This window comes from Lissotriton vulgaris, chromosome 1_1 (assembly GCF_964263255.1).
Source record: "Lissotriton vulgaris chromosome 1_1, aLisVul1.2, whole genome shotgun sequence".
In the NCBI taxonomy this organism is placed as follows: domain Eukaryota; kingdom Metazoa; phylum Chordata; class Amphibia; order Caudata; family Salamandridae; genus Lissotriton; species Lissotriton vulgaris.
Window position 1 is genome coordinate 1,401,513,359 of NC_141685.1, and position 20,987 is coordinate 1,401,534,345.

The 20,987-nt window shown below is 44.0% G+C and overlaps 1 protein-coding gene across 3 annotated transcripts in view; it reads left to right on the forward strand.

The window, feature by feature from the left end:
• The window catches only part of PUS7 (pseudouridine synthase 7), a 330,471-nt gene extending 314,536 nt beyond the window's left edge, over positions 1 to 15,935 (forward strand). For all 3 annotated transcript variants that reach the window (XM_086967051.1, XM_086967056.1, XM_086967062.1), the window contains one exon: positions 15,144 to 15,935. In XM_086967051.1, coding sequence (XP_086823177.1) covers positions 15,144 to 15,280 — 137 coding nt within the window. In that variant the 3' untranslated portion in view covers positions 15,281 to 15,935. The remainder of the gene's footprint in view (positions 1 to 15,143) is intronic.
• The last annotated feature ends 5,052 nt before the right edge of the window (positions 15,936 to 20,987 follow it).

Below are 20,987 nucleotides of genomic sequence, written 5' to 3' on the forward strand. Positions count from 1 at the left end.
GGGTGATCGGGAGGCTGAAATCCACCTTTCTCTACAGGAATGCTTTTACCTGGATTGAACTGACAACAAATCATGCAAGTACGCACTTTTTGTTTCGCTGCTGCCCTTAAGTTCTTATTGGACCATATGTGTTGAATGCTGTCTAGCATCGCTTTTTCTCCTAGGTGTGCTGGGCTATGTATAATGTTAATGATGACTTGAACCATAGAATCGGGGAGAAACCATGTAGATTTTCCCTTCGTCATCCATCCCTGATCTGTTTGGATCCCTCCTAGTTCAGTCCACTTCTTTATTTCATCTGGTGTGGCATGTGTCTGTATGTCAATTACATCATGTGCGGGATCCTTGACTGTCATGCAGTGTGATTGTGTCGGAACTATTGTCTTTGTCGAGTCAGTTACATGAATTTGATTCTGGGCAGTTTGCTTAGCTGTTCGGTCTGCCAGGTCGTTACCCTGGGAGATCGTATCGGTAACCTTTGTATGTGCCTTACACTTCATAATAGATATCGCAGTTGGTAGATGTATTGCATCTAACAGGGCTTGAATGAGGGGACCGTGTTGAATGTTGGCACCGTGAGAAGTTAAGTAACCTCTCTCTCGCCAGAGGACTCCAAAGTCGTGAACGACTCCGAATGCATAACGTGAATCAGTGTATATGTTAACTCTCTTATCTTTGGCTTGAATACAGGCTTGTGTCAGAGCGATAAGCTCTGCTGCTTGAGCTGACAGGGTGTCGATACAATTGGTTTCAATAACATCAGTGTCTGTCGTGACTGCGTAGGCTGCCACTAATTCACCTGTACCTGTTCTCATACATGAACCATCCACATAAAGTGTCAGGTCTGGTAATGGGACATCTGTCAAGTCTTGTCTGGGTTTCGTCGTAATAGTAATGACTTCAATACAATCATGCTTCAGTGGGTCTACACCGCTTAATGGCAAAAGTGTGGCAGGATTCAATGTGCTGCAGCGTCTGATTTCTATATGTGGTTGAAACAATGTCAATTCATAACCTGTCAGTCTTGCTATGGTCAAGTGTTGGGTTTGTGTATGATTTAAAAGAACTTCCACGGAATGTGGAACTTGTACTGTCAATTGATGTCCTAATACTATGGAATCACTCTGTCTGATTGCTAAAGCTGTCGCTGCAACTGATTTCAAACATGCAGGTAAAGCTTGGGCTACTGGATCTAATGTGCTAGAAAAGTAAGCACACGGTTTGTGTGAACCTGCTTGTTCCTGAGTGAGGACTGATAATGCAGTACCTTCACGTTCTGTGACAAAAAGTGTAAAAGGCTTACTGTAACATGGTGTTGCTAAAACAGGTGCTTGGCATAGGGCTTTCTTTAAGTCTTCAAAAGCTTGTGTATGTTCCTGAGTCCAAGGGAGGACAGTCGATGTCGCTGCCTCCTGAGTTGTCAATTGAATGAGTGGCTTTGCTAGAAATGCATATTGGGGAATCCATTGTCTGCAGTATGAAGTGAGGCCTATAAAAGCCCGCACCTCCTTTTGCGTTTTCGGTGGTGACATGTTTACAATTAACTGGATGCGATCTGGAGTGAGCTGTCTCCCCACTTTGGACAGCAAGTGACCCAGGTACACAACTTGCTGAACACAGAATTGTAGCTTCGAAGGGGATACCTTGTGCCCCTTGTCAGCCAGAAAATGTAAAACCGTCAGTGATGCTTTTTCACATTCGGGTTCGCTTCGGGCGGTGATCAGCAGATCATCGACATACTGAAGTAGGGCGGTGTTAACAGGCATGTGGATACTGTCGAGTTGTCTTTTCAGTGCTTGGCTATAGATGCTGGGGCTTTCTGTGAATCCTTGAGGTGCGCGTGAAAATTTGAAACTTCGTCCATTTAAACTGAATCCGAACAAGTATTGGCTTTCTGGATCAATTGGGACGCTAAAGAAGGCGTTCTTGAGGTCAATTACAGTAAAGAACATTGCTTCTGAATCAATAGCTGTCAGTAATGAAGAGATATCTGGAACCACTGGGTACTGTGGTACAATGCATTTATTCAATTCGCGCAGATCAATAACTAATCGATAAACAGGTGGTGCATTTGGCTCAGTACGTTTAAGAACTGGAATAATAGGAGAATTACATACATTGGAGTCGGTTTCTACGACCACTCCTTGTGCGATGAGCTCGTCAATGATTCTCAGTAAAGCCACTACAGCATCTGGAGGTAACTTGTATTGTCGAATTCGTGGTAATACCACTCCTGCTTTGAGTGTGACTCGATATGGTGTAATGTGCATATAACCTACATCAGTGGGGCCTTGCGCCCACAAGTGTGCAGGTACATTCTGTAACCGGGGATCCATGTCTCTTAATACATAATGGCCTTTAAAATCTCGTAAGAATAATCGTACTCCTTCCGGAGAACAGCATATAATAGCTCCTAGAGCCTTCAATGTTTTTATTCCTAATAAGTTTTCTGGACATGATTTCGTAAGCAATAGATCTGTAGTTCGTGTCAAAGGACCAACTGCCAGAGGAAGTGGCTGTGATACTTCATTAATAATAGGCTTTCCTGAAAATCCAAGGGAAACATTCTGTGAGCCTGAGAGGGGTGCCCCTGGAACCTCATTGTGACTGATTGTGGTCCTGCTTGCCCCTGTATCAATTAAAAACTTTCTGTCTTTCCCCAACACCTGACTGTGTACATAAGGACCCTCTTGATCTACAGGTACTTCAATAAGAGGCAAGCCAAATTCCCTCTCTAGGCTGTTTCATGTGTATCGCTGATAATCGGGGTAGTCATTTTGTGCATACTGGTACATCTGTTGTGTCGTGTTCTGTGTTGCAGTAATAGGCTGTTGCTGTGGCACTGCTACAGTCTGCTGTGAAACTGGCATAGGCGGAATATGTTGTATATTCTGTGGTACTTGTTGTTGGGCCTGATCTTGTCTAGGTGCACGCGGTCTCTCCTTGGTCTTACCCGTGGAGATATTGTGTTTCAGAACTGCACAATCGTTTACATAATGACCTGGCTGTTTACAGTAGTTACATGTCCCTTTGACAGGAGCCGTCGAATTACTGGGCTGGGTCGCACCCTTTTTGTGACCGTCAGCAGGAACTGACTGGGCAACTAACATTTTCATCTTCGTGTCTTTCATACGTCTTTGTTCATGTTCTTGTTCTTCTCTGATTCTATTCTGGTGATACTGTAACATTTGTAACATTTGTGAAGGGGTGTTAGCTTGCCAAGTACTTTCGACTTTTAATACTCTGTTCTTTACTTGGGGCAGTGAGTTCTCGACTAATTTCGTTACAAAAAGGTGTGGATATGATTCGCTACTTGGTTTCAGGCCCCTGTTAATACCAAAACATTTTTCAAATCGGGAATAAAAATCACTAGTGTCTTCATCGGCTTTCTGTTTACAGGCTGAGATTGCACCCCAATCTTCCTTTTTCGTACTTAATAAACGTGGCAATACTTGCACTAACAATCCTGGTAATTCTTTAACCTTATCTCCAAGCCCTAGGCCTGGAACTCTAGTATTTTCTTCGTTTTCTAATGCAGTCCAATCAATCTTTGCATTTCCCACTTCCCATTCTTTTTCTTTAAGTTTCTCATAGATACCAGGAGGCAGTAGTACTTTCAATATTTTCATAAGGTCGGGATAAGTATAATCACCCATGAGTAACATGTCTTTTATTTCACGGTGAAAACCTGCAGGATCTTTATCATGGCTAGGTACTAGTTTTTTCATTTCCAATAACTCTATTTTAGTTATAGGGGTGTACACGAACACACGTCTAAGTGTATGGTCGGCATTCTGAACTGGGTGCACTTCTCATAACGGATTCTGTCTATCCATGTAATACATTTTTCTTTCCATGGAGTGTGTTGAATCAGACTGTGGACATAGAAAGGCACTATATCTGTGTCGATGTTCTAGAATTATTTTAATCAGATCGGTACCTAGACCTCTCCATTTATTCATTAGTAGTTCTGTTAATATATCATGCAGGGGGCCTGGATCGGAATGTTGACTTCTATACAATAGAAGTAGGTGTTGTATCATGTATGTACCAGCTAAACGCTGTTCGCTTGGTGTCATGTTCAAAAACGTGCGTGCTAACGCATCATCACTATATTTCTCGGGACTGTCAGCCCATTGTACTGCTGACCTAGCTAGTTCTTGTTCGTCCATAGAATCGAGTACATGGTACCCCATTCGTTCTCGAAGTCTGTTGTCAGTGGCTTGGAATAAGTGTTCAGGAGTTCTCGGATTACACATGGCTTCCTGAAAAAGTCTTTTGCTTTCTGGACGTACTGGACGCATTGAATTATTAAAAGGTCTCCCTTTACCTACATACGCTATCGTTTCTCTAACTGGTAATTGTTCTTGTCCTGTAGCTTCTTCTTGTTGCTCCTCCTCTGAGGACTCAAACTTGTCTGATTCATTTTCTGGTTCTACCCGTCTTGTTTCATGTATTTTTAATACTTCACTTCTGATTCTTTGATACATGTTTTTTATACTATTCTGTTTATCATGGTTCCCGTCTGCTATATTCTGACCCCATCTATGAAGCGCTTTCATTTCCTCCGGGTCCATCCCCGGCCTATCTTGTTCTCTTATTAAGCAGTTTATAAAAAACCGTAATATCTTGGCTTGAGTGTCAACTTTCTGGTGAGCCATGCCTTCCTTAATACTCTCAGGTCCTTGCCCTGTTTGGACAAAATGATATATTCTGTCTAGATGTTCAACCATTCCGGGTAGGGTTAACAAGAAATTGGTAACCCGTCTTAGTCGTACTGATGCGAGTATTAATCTGTCATCATTTCTACCGGGTACTGGATCGTATCTACAATCCCCGATACGTTCTTTTACTATATCAAAATCGGCTGATCGAGGTGTACGTTGTTGTGCTAGATCCCTGTAAGTCAATCTATGTACTTGTGGAGGTGTCTGAAAACCTATCGCCCCTCCGGACGCGCCTCCTGAGGCACCGGCTCCGAAGGGGTTATTTGGGTGAAAAGTGGGAGGAATGGGTGCGGGAAGAGCTGGAAGAATGGGGGGAAGACCAGGAGGGACATTCGGAACGGGAGGAAGAGGTGGAGGAGTAGCTTGTCGCGGGGGTAGGGGCTGATTGTCTCGGGGTCGAGCGCCGCCAGTAGGAGGTGTGCGCTGCGGTGCGGTATTAGCATATGCGGGCACTACATCATCTAGATAGGAAGAAAGGAAAATATCCTTCGCGGTTTTGGGATGCATTTTAATCGGGAGCATAGGAGGTGATAGATCTTTTGGTACTTCCGCAGTGGCCTTAGGTAAGCCTTCGGCCAGGAGAGGATACATACCATTCCTAAGGGTGTTTAGTTGTCTGTCTACTTGTTCTATTTTTACTCGGATACCTTCCTCAACTAATACGTTTTCTTGGGCCTTGTCTGAATCCTCTTTCCTTTTGTCTTCTTTTCTAAGTGCTTTTTCTGTACGCCTATGCGATTCTTTACGCCATAATTCGATGGCATCCTTCTGTGACTGTCTAGCTTTCTTTTTCCGCAATGCTTCTTCTACTCTTATGATGCAATCTGCATCCCATGTCCCTGCAGCGGGCCATCTCTGGTTCTCTGCTAGATCTTTAGTGTAGTCCGCCCATAAATCGAGAAATAGAACGGCATCTAGACCGTGCTTGTGGTACATAAAGTACCCTGGAGTATCCCTAGGTGGAATGGGAACGGCTTCCTCGAGTATCCCTTTTCTAGTTTTTATCTGTCTTAATTTGGAGAATAACGGCATTTAAAAAATCTGGCTACTTGGTTCTTACTCAGATATGAACACAATGGACACAATAATCACAATAATGAAGATCGAACAATCACTCATACCACGACATTTTGAGACACATTAAAACATTTTGAAACGAACAACAATAATCAGAATAAAACTCGTTAACTGCATAGTACTAGATACACTGCTCAACAGTGCAGACTTGATATACTGCTAAACAGTACAGATACACTGTCTAAAACAGTGCAGACCAGGTCTGTGTACCCAAACCTGTCTTGACCGGCACAGACTAATGTGCACGTCTAGATGCGTCCCTAGCAACGGTACTCACCGGGAAGCACGGAAACAGAAGGCCTCGGAAACTCTGGACTGGACTCGACTGGATTCGGACTGGACTCGGACTCGACTCGTGACGCAGATACTTCGGAACTTCGGAACCTGGTGGGCCTCCGTATACCTCGGATCTTGCTCTCTCAGCTAGGCTCTGGTCGGGATCCTCCGCACTCCTCACCGCCTCGTCTGGGTGTCGATCGCAGCCTCAGTCACCTCCGTTGGCCTGAGGGAGATACAGGAAATCCTGCGGGTACGCGTAGTTTCCGTCCGGCTGTGGCAGGGGGCTAGGCCTGCAAAGCACCTCCGGCGGGTGAGATGGGGGAAGGGGCCCTATTCGGGCGCCAATTATGTGGTAAATTTAATTACCTGGTACTGAATTTCTATGCGGTAAAGTCAATAAGAATAACTCATAATAGATAAGAGGCAAAATCCGTGATATTTGAGGTTTCTCAAAGTGGGTTTTATTCCTTAAAAAGGAATTGGGTAATTAGCATATTGGCTCGAGCCAAGGTGGCATACCGTTCCGTCACCACGCAGGTTCGGGAAGGGACAGACTGACAGAGTCAATGGTAATAGCGGATATGCAAGTATGCGACAATACATTATTGACAGGCATTCATATATATAGTCAATGCATTACAGTAAAAGCATATGCAGGAGGCGTAACAGCTGAGAAGAGAGATAAGAATGCATGTACGTAATACAAAAAGGCGTTACAATAGGCGTGCATGAAGGCGTGAACAAGAACGTCATTTATCATGATGTCACAAGTAGGCGGATCCATGAGTGAATCCGGCAGTGTCAGCAGAAATATATGGCAGAGATGCGCGCGCAGCAGTATGACGTGTAATGCACGTGTAACTTGAGGGGTGAAGGGGGACTTGACATTTAGCCCTACATGAGGAGACAGAAGTCTGGAGTGTCAGATCAACCTAATCCCAAATCGTATCTAATATCCCATGTTTAAGGAACAGTATTATCTGGAAGGAAAAGGTCTCTCGGACAAGAGGCTATTCTATACTGACTATGAGTGCGTGTATGAGCGTCTACGTGTCTGCATGAGATGCGAGGGGTGCGAGGGAGGGCATGGGCCTACCATGGAAACAGAGCCATGAATTACTTGCACAGAGACAGTGATGGCCGAGCCCTTTACTCTGCAGCTGGAAGGATGTTGACGTGAACCACTAGACAGGAATGTATTTTCGAGGAGTGAAACAGATAATTCGAAGGTTGAATACAGTCTTGGCAGGCAACAGGCTGAGCCAGGCACCGTTAGCCGCGCAGAAAGTAAGGCAGAGGTCACCAGTACAGATGCAGGCTCAGGTTTGAGATTCAGAGTCAGAAGGCAGAAAAAGGCTCGATGGCAGAGTCCAGGGCCTACTTCACCAGAACTGAAAAATGTGTAAAGTACACTACATAAAGACGTTGGCATGGCATATTTAGGAACGGACTATTTGACCCATTCATGGTGGGTCTGAAAGAGGACATGTTAACGTTGGACGCAAATATATTTGCGTCTTCATAGCTTGAAGTGGAGGGAACACACATGTACTTGTAGCGTGTACACGGAGTCGGTGGGGTCTAAGATAGGGGACACAATTGATCATAAAATTTATATTACCTCAATACTTCAAGTGCAGAAGTTGTTTGATTTGTTTGATCTGCTGAGTTGAAGGTAGTCTTCTTGAATTGAAATGTAATTGAGTGGAGGTTTGATTCACTTTTAGTAATTGTTGCAACTATTGTGAAATGTTAAATTGGTCATACCTACTTTATACATTTCAGTACATTTGTATTCTCTCTGCATCTTACTTCTTCCCCTCAGTTTTTTTCTTGCCTTTCTCTCTTACACCTACTATATCTACCCTCTCTGTCCCTGTGCATCATTTCTCTGTCACTCTGCTTGGCAGCTCTCAGCCACCCCCCTCTTCTTTGACATGATGTTCACTCACAGTGTTATTTATGAGCTTTTCCCGGCAGTGTGTGGCAGATCAGCAAGAGTCCTCTGACAACCCCCACTTTAGCTGCTAAAGGGAGGGCTTCCCAACACCACATCTTTTATGGAGGTAGAGAAAATACCTGATTGTTTAGTCTGGAGCCAAAGAAAGCTCTAGCCCACCACATAATATGAGGATTTATAATCAAGGAAGCAGGGCCTGGAGCCGTATAGAATGGTCTCTCTCCTCTAGGCTCTGTTTAGTGTGGCTCGGCCTCCAGCTGCAAGGCTTTAGACTCTGGAAATATCTACTGCATGGCAGAACAACCGAAGGTGCAGTGACAGGTGGTGTGGATGAGATGGTGGCATGCACTGACGTAGAGTAGGGAGCATGTGAATGTAGGAGAGTAGGGTCTGCTTCCTATGGTTACCCACCACTTTTTGCTGTGATTCTCTGGTTTTTCGACTTTAGTGCGGCTGTGGACCTGCTAATCAGGCCCACAGCCCAGCTGTTCTCTCTCTAAATTGATACCATGTACTTTAGGTACATACCAGATTGGTTACTGGGTCACCCTTGTGAGCCCCTGTATAGGGTACCCTAGGTACCCAGGGCATAGGTGCACCCTAGGCCTACCAGGGGCTGCAGCATGTATTGTGCCACCCCTGGTTTGCCTTCCAAACGGACACCACAGGTCTGTTCACACAACCTGTGCAAGGTGGTGTAATCACCCCTTAATTAGATATAGTATACCTATATCTACATATACATATAGACACATATACACCTATAAGCCACTCCTAAGGTAGGCCTCTAAATCCTGGAGGTAGAGTGCTTGGTTTTATGTGAGAGGGTGCCCTAGCATGAGCTGAGCCCCTCTGCAGCTTTCGGAACCCTCTCCTTATAGCTGTTCTATGATATAGCCATACCATATACTCTTAAGTACATTATAATCCTCGCGGTTAATGCTAACTTTGGTTTGGCTTTATCAAAACATGTTGTGTAAGGTGTCAAACACTTTGGAATACTACCCCCCCTGCCAGTTCTGGCGGCGGGGGTAGCATTCCACCCTCTAGAGGGAGAAGACATGTAGTTACTGGTTTACCCAGTTATAGTTAAACAGAGCCTCATCATCACAAAATGGATTCTGCTGCCACAGACACGAGTCTGACCTCCTGTTGCAGGATGAAACTCCGGCAGGGGAGGCCTGGACAATAGGTTTTCTGTCCAAGGAGGTGCTGACACCTCCCCAGACAGGTTTTTGTGTATTGGGGCAGGGAGGGCTGCATTCAGTGAATGCTTTCCAGACACTGCCTGGGGCACACTTGGTGCTCCATGCATTTCCCAGTTCAAACCGGTTGCTGGGGCACTCTGCCCCAGCTCTGGCGCACTCTGCCCCAGCTCTGGCGCGAAACTGGGCAAAGGGAAATGGGTGTAACCACCCCCTTATCAGGTCCACACATAGGAGGGACCTTAAAGATAGTCCAGCCCCTAAACTTAGTATAAGTATAGGATAAAATATAGGAACCTAACTTCTCACAGTGAAGATCTCCTCCTACTCTGAAACATGTTTCCCAAGATGGGGCAGTCAGGACTGTGAGTTGCCCCGGGGGTCTGCTGTCACTGATTAGAGAGTCGAGGATGAATTACCCCTGCACAGACATTCTGGCACTTTCACAGTTGAAAAAGTGGGTGCTGGCATAACTAGGGCCATGGTAGATTAATGGAACCCAGGTTGTCGCCCTAAGTGGGAAGGGTATGCCCAGATGTGGGTCCCGTGCTCACTGTTCCACTGAATTCAAACTAGCCTGGTTAATGAAGGGTGATGCCCTGAAACCGGTCCCAGGATGCTTGTTTCCGGTCCAGGGAGGACCTGGCTTGCAGTTCGGGCTGGACTGTTCCCATGAGGCACAGGGTCAAGCCTGATTTGCATATGGCTGGGTCCAAACTGGGGTGGTTTGGTGAGTTAAAGAACATGGATTAAACCCAGATCCTTGTGACTGGGGGTGAATGTTTGCATTGTTCGGCATTCCGTCCATGAACTGTTTCTTTTGCATTTGTCGCCCTAAGTGGGAAGGGTATGCCCAGCCGTGGGTCCTGTGCTCACTGCACCACTGGATTCAAGCTAGCCTGGCTGATGAAGGGTGATGCTCTGAAACCGGTCCCAGGATGCTTGTTTCTGGTCCAGGGAGGACCTGGCCTGGCAGTTCGGGCTGGACTGTTACCATGAGGCACAGTGTCAAGCCTGATTTGCATATAGCTGGGTCCAAACTAGGGTGGCGTTGGGAGCAAAAGAATGATGGATTAAACACAGATCCTTGTGACTGGGGGTGAATGTTTGCATTGTTCTGCATTCTGTCCATCAACTGTTTCTTTTGCATTGTGGAGGTAGTGCACTAGTAGGTGGGACTTTTAAGAAGTGATAGTAATAGTTGGCACAATTGGAGTACTTTCGCAATGTTCGTAATTGGTGAAGACCTGGCTCGGCCATGGTGGAGAAACAAAAAAACGCAAGAAAAGGAGGATTGTTTTCAGCCTCAAGTAATATAGATGAAAGATAGAGGCGAATCATGAAAGAAGTTCATGACGACACATGGTGATGTGGTGGAGGGGCCCAAAAGGAACAATGGACCTTCCTTGAAACTAATCTTAAGAAGCTGGACAAAGTTGAGAAAACAGCTGTGGCTGAGTAAACTCATCTGGGGAATGTTGCATAGAGAGTCGAGGTGATGGAAATATCTGTGAACTCCCTGGTGCAGAAGATGGAATGGGAGCTATGTGGAGGAGGAGCTCAGTGGCAAGCAAGCTGTAATAGCTGGGCTCTGGAGTGCTACACACCCTAGAGAGTTGATGGAGATATTGGAAATTCTTATGCATTCAACTCCTAATGCACTAAGGTGTTCCAGCTTTCTCTTAAAGTAAATGTTCAAAGCCTAACAATCAGATATATGGGCTGCCTGTTCACTCTTGATCCTAGTTGTAATGTCAAAGGAACAACATTCGTGAAACTCTGGCATTGTTTCAGAGGTGAAATCAAGCAAAGCTCAGGGGGTTATGATGCCTTACATTGCATGGCCAGTCTGTTTGACTAGCATGAGCATCACATCTGCCATCCAATGGTATTTCATTTCATCCCTATGCAGGAAGACTCCTAGTAAGTATGCCTCTTGTATAGTGAGTGCTTAGGTCTCATTCACTTGGTAACTACTACATGCCAGTGCTTTTAGGACCATGCCCATTATCATATGATTCAGTCTTGCGTGAGGCAACCAGCATCTCTGGGAATTTCCAGATCTCAAATCAAATGTACCTTTTACCTTCACTGGCACAAGGTGTACTCTATGCAATAATTTAGCCAGGATTAACCCGAATCTGCTTTTCCTGGATACCTAAGCCACATAATCCACAGTACTATTCCATGTTTTGTCACTAAATTCTTTTCCCAGGCTTCCTCCCAACTTGTTCTGAACCCCATTAGTATGTGTCTCATGCTTGCTACCATCTGCCCATTTTATTGCGAAACTGCATTTCACCCCATACCCCAAGATATGGTTGTTTGTAACACCCTGCCCTGTGCGAGTTTCCATATTAGTGTTGCCCTAGATAAGCAGTTCTTAACCATTTGACTTCTGTGGATACCAAGAGACTTAATATTGGAAGCCAGGGGCACCCACCCAAGTAATTTCGATGGTTCAAAAATTAGACAAAATACACAAAACAAATACTAATAATAATTTTCCAAACAGTGGCAGACCTCAGGAGTAGGCGTTGTGGACACCCAGGGGTCCACATACCACTGATTAAGAATCATTGCCCTAAATAATCTTAAGAACGTGGTTTAGTCTCCTAAGAGTGCAGAACTTGAAGGACAGCCGTTGTGGGTTTCCAGATCTCTCTTGTATTTTGTCAAGCTATCTGAGCATCCCACCCAAGAACATTTACTCTACTATCCTAAGTGCTAGGTTTTCCAAAGATCTATATTGATGTTGAACTGTGTTTTTGACAAGTTATTCAGGCATGTTATCTGTATCTCTGCAACATAGGTAGGTCTGACCCTTTTAATGTATCTCTGCAACCTAGGCCGGGTCTGACCCTTTTAATGTACTATGCCTCTCCCAGAAGTGTTTCATTGCCTTCAGCCATATGGGCATGGCTTTAGCAGCAGACCTCACTCCAAATTCAGTGTTCCACAGTATTTCTGGTGCCACCACTGTACTCAGCTTTTGGGCCTCGAGCTCCTCAGAGTTCGGTGCCCATTTTGGCACATACTGCAGCTGCACTGTCCTATGGCAGCATTCATAATTCTGAGCCTCAAGGCCTCTGAACCTTTAGAGGAGCTTCAGTTTGTCTAGGGACACCCTGCATCTTCCATATTTTCAGAGCAACTCAGTGAGCAGCACAACCTTCGAAAATAGTCCTAGGTAACACTATGGGAATATAATGTTAGAAAGAAATATAGTAATCTTGGAAGCCTAATTGTTTCAGAGAGCACTACTCTGTGCATCATCGAAAGGAGGAGCTCCTTCCAAACCTGTATTAAGTTCTTAAATACGCCCAAGTATCTTTTGGGGGGAAGCGCCAGTTGCAAGGAGGAGGGATCATACAGTTTTGCTCTGACAAACAGTATTGCACAATGGGAACAGGTATATCATACCCGGTTTACCTACAGTCCAGCCAGATCTCTGAATCTCTCCAACTGCTGTGTCAAATTTGGGTTCTGGACTTTAGGCTCTCTGAAATATAACAATATGTCATCAGCATAGAGAGATATTATATGATTTGATCTTACCATGTTTATTGCATTTTTTGTCCCATAGCACCTAAAATGTTCTGCAAGGGGATCTATGGATAGTGCAAAAGTCAGGGGCAACAGCGGAAACCCAACTCTCATTTCCTGACCCATTTTCCACTCTCTAAAGTAGACCTTACCAGTTCGGGCACTCAGAACTGGATCTGTATATAGCAGGTTAATTAGGCCTACCATGTTCGGGTCAAAATCCCCTTTTAGCCATACAGCGTGCAAGTAAAGTCACCTACGCAATTATAAGCTTTTTCTATATCAAATGCAGCCACCAAGGTCCTTAGGAGGTCTGCTGGTTAGTCTGCACAGTTTTGGAGACGTTCTACAGCCCGGTACAAAACCATCTTGGCCTGACTGTAGACAGGGTTTGCAGCATAGGCAGAAGTCTAGTGGCTAATATTTTGATTAGCGCCTTGCATTAGGCAATGTCAACAGCCTAAATAATACTTTGCCCTGGAGAGCTTTACCATCCTTTTGAACTTTTATAATCACTACTTCCCTCTGGGTTTTAGGAGTAATCCCCTTTCTTTGCAATTGGTAAACAACTCTACAAAATAGTGGCTCAATCGTGGTGTGAATAGGTCATAAAATCCATTGGCAAGCCATCTGAGCTGGGTGTTTAGTTTTTACTTATTGTAGGTATGGCTTTGTGAATTTCTTCTACTGTTATCAGTTGCTAAAGTTCATCCCTCCCTTAGCTGCTCCTAAATGTTGGTATGTATGGAGCACGTATCTGGATGACCTCTTTGTTTGGTCCTCAAACGCTTTTTTTGCCTGGTCAGGAGATTCAGTAGCTAGTTGGGAACATTACCACCTAAAAACAGAACTGTTCTGCTTAGAGGCAAATGTTCCCATGCATGGAAATGTAATCAGTTGAAAGTAACAATGATCATATTAGTTTATAAAGCATATGTTGCGGGGGTGAAGGAAGGGCACGGAGACCTGTCCTTGGTATATACGGTTTTATTTTTATGAAAGTTTTCTTCTTCCTTTGCGAAAGTCTTTCTCGAGCTAATATTGCCGGATTGACTGCTCTGGGACGCGTCTGGGGTCTTCCCTTGGGTCCTCTGTTATCCGCTCCTCCTCGGTTGCACCATCGTAGGACATGCATGGGGAAGAAATAAGGACCAGTTAGGTATTGTCCTTCTTAGGCTATTCCCAGGGGGGAAACTGGGAGTGTTGGGACACCGTGACCTGTGTATAAAATAAGTATCTACACAGGGTGATATGACTGTGAGGAGAGGGTGTGTTAGGTATACGGGGTAAAAAGGAGAGGGAAGCACACAGAGTATATACAATGCCGGCTATACAGGCAGTACTCGGCAACGCTCTCCCTACTACTGAAGGGCACCTCCCCTCCTCCCCAACCAGCCTGATACGCGCTGCTGTACCTGGTTGAGCCACACTCCTCCGTGAGCGTGGCTGGGCGAATCACGGTGACGGTGGCCTCCTGGTGCTGGACCCTCCTCTTTTCGTCCCTCGTCTCGTCTCCTCTCCCCGATATCGTTCTTCTCCGGTCTCTACTGGAACTCCGCTACACACCAAACCCGCTCTCCCGGTGTCGTCACACGCTGGTCTTCTCACTTCCTCCATTTTGGCCAATCCCGCGGTGTACACATCATTCCGGGGCGTGGCCACGTCCTCGATATACACCCAGTTAAAGGCACCCTCTGGTTCTTCGTCAGCTTATTCCCTCCATAGGGACTGGGAGTCCGAACTCCAATCATTCTGATGTGAATGGAAAGAAGGAGGGCCAGTCATATCAGTGACCCACCAGTCCTCGTTTGGGGCCATCCCTTCTGTCTGCCTGTCCTTCCTGTCCTTCCTGCTACAGCATATAAAAACCCCTATATGTCTCGCTTGCGAATGGGAACCATGTACAGAGTAATAATCGGTTTTAACGTACCACTTCAGACCACACGTCTGCAGTGTCTTGCTGCTTTAAATACCAGTTGTTACTATCACCTGATTTGATAGTACTCCATTTACTGACCTCAGAAGATAGGAAGGAGAGCTGGCCATTCGTGGACTCAAACTCCTGACTTGCAGATCATAGCAGCATTTAATCCACGGATCCATATTGCTGACAATATTGTGATGACAACCTGGTCCTTGGTAAGGAACATTACTGGTAAGGACCCTAAATGTAGAATTAGGGACACCATGCATCCATTATTATATTAATTTTGCCTAAATCCAAACCCCTCATTTTGCATTTGTTTTAAATAACCATGGTGATGGGGTTTTGTTATCTATCTTTTAGTACTTCTTGAGTCAGATGTTGAAAAGGGTAGTGTTCTAACTGACTTGTTTTCTTTGCACCAGAGGGGAAATACAAAGCACTGAAGATGGAATTCTCTCTGCCTCCCTCCACCTATGCCACCATGGCCATCCGTGAAGTCTTGAAAATGGACACAAGTATCAAGAATCAGACGCAGCTGAACACTGTGTGGCTACGATAGTTCTTCTGCTCTTCCGATTTATCCGGGAGTTTTTTCTCAGTATCTGTGCGCGTGTAACTGTTTATACCATTTTAATATGCTCAATGACCATCACTTTTTATTTTAAGAGTACTAGTAGTTGTCTTTATTAAAATGTAGTCACTTTAATTTTTGCTTCACTTTATGTAGATCAATGTGTGACAGCTAATGTATTTATTAGCATTACGATGTAATGTCTTTAACTAGTAAATGGCTTTCTTACTAAACCTAAAAGTTATTTTGTAAGTAATTGTGTAATTAAAAGGTTTCAGATTTTGGATGTACTCTAGTGCGATACATAATTTAAACTGGCTGTATGAAGTGCCTGTTATCAAAATAAGAGTTAAGGCGTAAAGTTTATGTTAAAAATGTCAAAGTAGGTGCCCAACAAGACCAAACTACTGAGAATTTAAAACTGTTTTAAAAAAACATATTCCTACTACTTGGGAATTCACTACCAAGGATGCTTACTATGTCTCTGGCATTGCTTCCATAATGATTGAAAATGGGTATTTTTTTACAGGATTTAATGTAAACATGTACAATTGTTTTTATTTTATTATAAGGGCTTAATACAATTGAAATATTTTCTCTTTTAGTGCGATGTACCAAATTAAATAAAAGCCATACTAAATAACTACAGTCTATCTTCACATTTGCAAGGAAAGGCTACTCGTTTTGTTACTGTATTGTGCTAATAAATTGTATAACGTTAAAATATGTTTTGAAAGTTCCTGTAGCTGGAATTGAGAAATAGAAATATTGGTTCTTATGTTGTTGGACAAACAACCCTGCAAAATCGAACATCAAATGATGCAGGGAGTTCAATAATTGTAAAAACGATATTTGAAGAAACATAATTTAGAAAAGTTGCCTGAAATTCAGGACATCTCTCCTGGATACCTTAATTAAATCCATCAGCACTGACTATCTCTTCATGTTTGTGGTATCATGGAACATATTTAACTATGGCAAATCTCTCTTCAAAGTAATAACGCATCTCATGTTTCGCGTTTTTGTAACTGTGAAGATAATCGCATTGCAGACCAAAAACACATCGGTGCTAGCCAATCTCTGTCCAACCCTTTATTGTAAAAACGGAAAAACAAGATGAAAGGACACCAGTACCTGTATTGCTAAAAGAAAGTAATTGAACCTGCTCCTTTAGGCCCCTGCTAAGCTGCACCAAAGTCCTACAATTCAGTGCACTATTTGTTGACTTCAATTCATTTTGTTTGGTTGAGAGGGGGCATCCTAGTTGCTTCCTTTGCCTCTAAGCTACTGGTGTCCTTTTGAGTCAGTAGGAACATTGCTTTGGGATTTAATAAAGGGTACTGATGATGCACACCAGAGTTATAGGTAGATAAGATTTCATCTCCATAATGGGATCATGAGTAACTCGTCAAAACTGAAAAAAGTGAAATCTTATTCCTATTGAGAGGTGCAAAAAATAGGTGGTAAGGAAATTCTTTAGAGTCTAGAGAGAAACCCGATCCACTTCAAAAACCATACTGTGAAAGATGCAACACACTCTCGCTAGAAACGATCATGCTCAACCTGGGAACAGTCAACTACTCTAATAAAAGGAGCCATGTGGGTGACTATTTTCAGCTTTTCTTTCTAATTGAGCTGTGAACCTACACAGGAATTTCACCATTCAGCAAATAATGAAATCTCCTGTACATTTCGCATCTCAGTTATTATATATTGCACGACAATGGAAGCCAGGAAGTAGTTTACAAGATGTAGGAATATAACTTGTTTCGGTGCGTGAGTGCACACACACACAAATTCTGCAACACGTATATATACACACACAAAACTGAGAGCTAGCTCTCTATGGATCAAAGAGGTGGTATGTATTTCAACTCTTCCCGTTTAAGGAAAGTGATTTAATTGATCTGGTCAATTCTAGTGTAACTTTAACATTTTGCGAACTAAGGCAGCTGATTCTGAGGGAGAGGCACTTTTTTCTCTCCTTACTCTTCACTGAATTTGACTGTTTAACTGCTTTTATGTTTTCCCCAATAGTGTGACTACAGGCACCGACTCCCGCCTGGATCCATTTTACGCTTAATTACCGTAACACAAGTAGGTTTTATCCACTACTATGTACATATAGAGTAGCTACGGAACCCCGAATTACCACTGAGGATTTTTAGCCTAGAGACTCGGTTTTCTGCCTGACTGCATGCAGAAATCTACGATGAAACCCTATCAAGCACCTGGACCCACATATGACAAGCTTGAGCACAAAGAACCCCAACGCTGGGAGTAATCTTTTCATAACTAATCGAATGCTTGCGGTCATCAAAAAGGCAATGTGACATGCATGAACACAAAAAAAAACTAACATGGGGGCCACAAATTAGTGTGATTGTGCAAATTACACTAAAGGACTGTGTTCAAAACACAGACAATCGCAAGACCTTATACAAGTGGCACTAGGGGATGGGCAGGACAAATTGCATGCTGTGCCAAATTCTGTAACCACCAGCAAGTGTCCAATGTAAGTCACGGTTTTATGTATGTTTTGTCTCCTTTTCTCTTGCAGGAACTTTCGTTATAGGTGGAAATCGGAAGTTGCGAAGCAACTTTTTACACTTATGCACAGCTTAGGGTGTGTGTGTGTGTGTACACGACACCGGCTCAAGTTCCATTCAGGCCCGAGCAGCACTCCTGCTGAAGAAAACCAATTGATATTGGTTTGTTTGGCTGAAACATGTAGACCACTTAACTTCTTTGGGATGTGTAAGATCATTTCTCGTCTTCCATGTTCACCGTTTATTTTAACTCTGCCCAAGGGAACTCTCTAATAACATATTCTCCTGCAATTTGATTTTGTATCCTGGAGGTAGATTTAAGGTTTGCACTCACTATATTCACTTTTCCCCCCAAAACCATCCTACTCCGCTGTTGTCAGGACTTCGAAGCACACCTAGGAGGCACTCTGCCCTCTAGGTGGGAACCCAATGATGAAGCATGCCACCAACTAAGTTGTTGGGTGAAGGTTCTTGAAAAAACCCAATGGGTTTTTCTTTAAGGGAGATCGTTTCCTTGACCTGTTAGATATTGGTCATCCTAGACCACATTTATTTCGTTCTTGTTGTTTATCTATAGGATTTTGGGAGACGAATGAGCTTCTTTGTTCCTTCCTCCCCCTCTCATTCTTTGTTTAGAATATTGGGTCTGATATGATCATCCTGCTTTGACTGATGGAATCGGATCATGTTGGAGCAAAATTTGGGATAGACGGGGTGAGGGAGTGGCGTTTTGTGGAGGAAAGGGATTTTTCCTCTTCGGATCTGGAAGAGCTAGCCTGACAATGATGGGCAACCAATCGAGTTGCCATCCTTGTGGAAAGAGTACCCCCGGGAGCCGTATTGTGAAGTGGCAACAGACCCAAGCAGTGCAGCCCACTATATCTAGTTTTCTTGCATTGTTTTGTTTTTGGTTTCCTGCCTAATTTATTGTGGCCAGTGCTGTAATGTCTCCGACACATATGGGTATAGTGAACTATTGGGACACTGGGCACTTTCATCAGGGAAGACCATGCAGAAACAAACTATTTCCTTCCACTACACCAGTGCAGGACGGAAGACATATTTTGAACATTGTCACACTGAATGTACAGGGCCTTAATTCGCCAGTGAAGAGGAAATCCTTATTGCACTAGTTACATTTGAAGAAAGCCAACTTAGTCCTGTTATAGGAGACAAATCTCCTGGCCGCCGATACCAAGAGATGGAACTCTGGATACTACCAGCAACAGTTCCACTCAACTACAGGGACTAAATCTAGGGAGTAGCGATTTTGGCGGACTGGAAGCAACGCAATTATAATGAACGTGGAGACAGGACTGATAAGCTCTTGGCTCATAAAATTCAAATACAGAGGTCCAGACCTATATACCTTCTATAAAGGATGGGGAGGGACAGTTACAAATGATGTAACAGGGACTTATGGCTGCCCTTTTGCCTACTATGCGGCTCTGTATAGCAGTGAATCATGAAGCGAACCTCTGCAGGAGGAATATCTATCCTCAGTTCATTTTCCAGAAATTGAGGACACATATAAAGAAGAGCTTGATCACATAATCACAGAAGATGAGGTAAAACTAGCTATTAAAATGCTTCCCACCAACATGGCGCCAGGACCGATCGGATTCCCAAACTCATTTTACAAGGCCTTCTCTGGCCCTCTATTTATAACGTATCTTTAATTTCTTCCTGACCACCCACAAGGTGACCCCTAAAATGATAGTCACTATTAACACCAAAACCAAGAAAAGGTCCCCAAGAGTGCTGGTCTTATTGCCCGATAGCCTTCTCAATAGTGACAGGAAGATCTACACAAAAATTGTGACTAATAGGTTAAAAGAGGTGTGGACAACCATTGTATCTCCACATAAATCAGGGTTCATCAGTGATTGACATACAGGGAATAATATCAGATTATTAGTCAACATGATCGACAAAGCCACTCTCATGGCCTGCCAAGTAATCCTTCTCTCGTTGGACACGAAGAAGGCATTTGACCATGTTGGCTGGAACTACTTGACGACAACACTAGATAAGACCACTTTAGGGCCCCAGATGAGTTCCCTTATTATGGCAAATTGTGTGAGTCCATCTACTGGAATCCAGATGTATTCCAGAATCCTATTGATCTGGCTCGGTGGATACGACCGGGTTGTCCTCTGTCCCCTAAAATATTTCCATTGACATTGGAACCACTAGACAACCAGGTGAAAATAGCACATTTCGACAACGATATCTTGGCATCCTAACAGTCCAGCCACCTCGCTCGTGTATCAATCCCCTCTCATGGGTGGAATCCCTTATGAGTCATTTCTGGTTGGAAGCTGGGGCTTCCCAGGGTGAAGGATAGGTAGTGACCTGACATGTCGAAACTGCCTTGTTCCAATATTGTAATGTCACCACTGTCCGTGGGGGAATCCACAGTACCTGATGTAGAGGAAGTTTATATCTCTGCTGTTCCATAAGGCACCAAGGTTTATTGGAGTCTGGAGAACACCATACCTGGGCTGGGTGAGAGAACACCATACCTGGGCTGGGTGAGAGAACACCATACCTGGGCTGGGGTGAGCTGGTCCACCATTATATTATGTTCCAAATCTGGCGGCCCAACACCTCCCCCCCTCTGTTGGGCTCCTAACCATTAACACTTTAACTATAAAAGGTGGCTTATTGTCCTAAATAAAGGGTCAAATATTTTTTTGCAGATACTTAAAAACATCAGGTAGGATCTGTAAGGGCAAGTATTTACAAAGATAGAGCAGTCATATGAGAAAAATTAATCTTGCCACACAAAATCTGACCCATCCATGAGATCTCCAAGCTGCCCCACTGATAGTGGTCTTTAAACTAAGTGTCAAGAAGTGGCAGAACATTGCTCCGATATATGTGAGCAGTGTTGGAAGGGATAGATACTCCCAAGTAACTCATTCCTGTCTACGTTATTTGGAAGTGAAAAGCAGCGGCTATCCTTTAACTGTCCTTTTTAATGTTGCCTACACCCATAGCCTCTGATTTGTGGTGAATGACCTTGAAACCGGCAACCGAGCATTAAACAGGACTATCCTCATCACATATCTTGCATACACTGAAAAATGGTCAACTGACCTCGCACTGGAATTGACTGAAGGGGACTGGATACAAATCTGGGG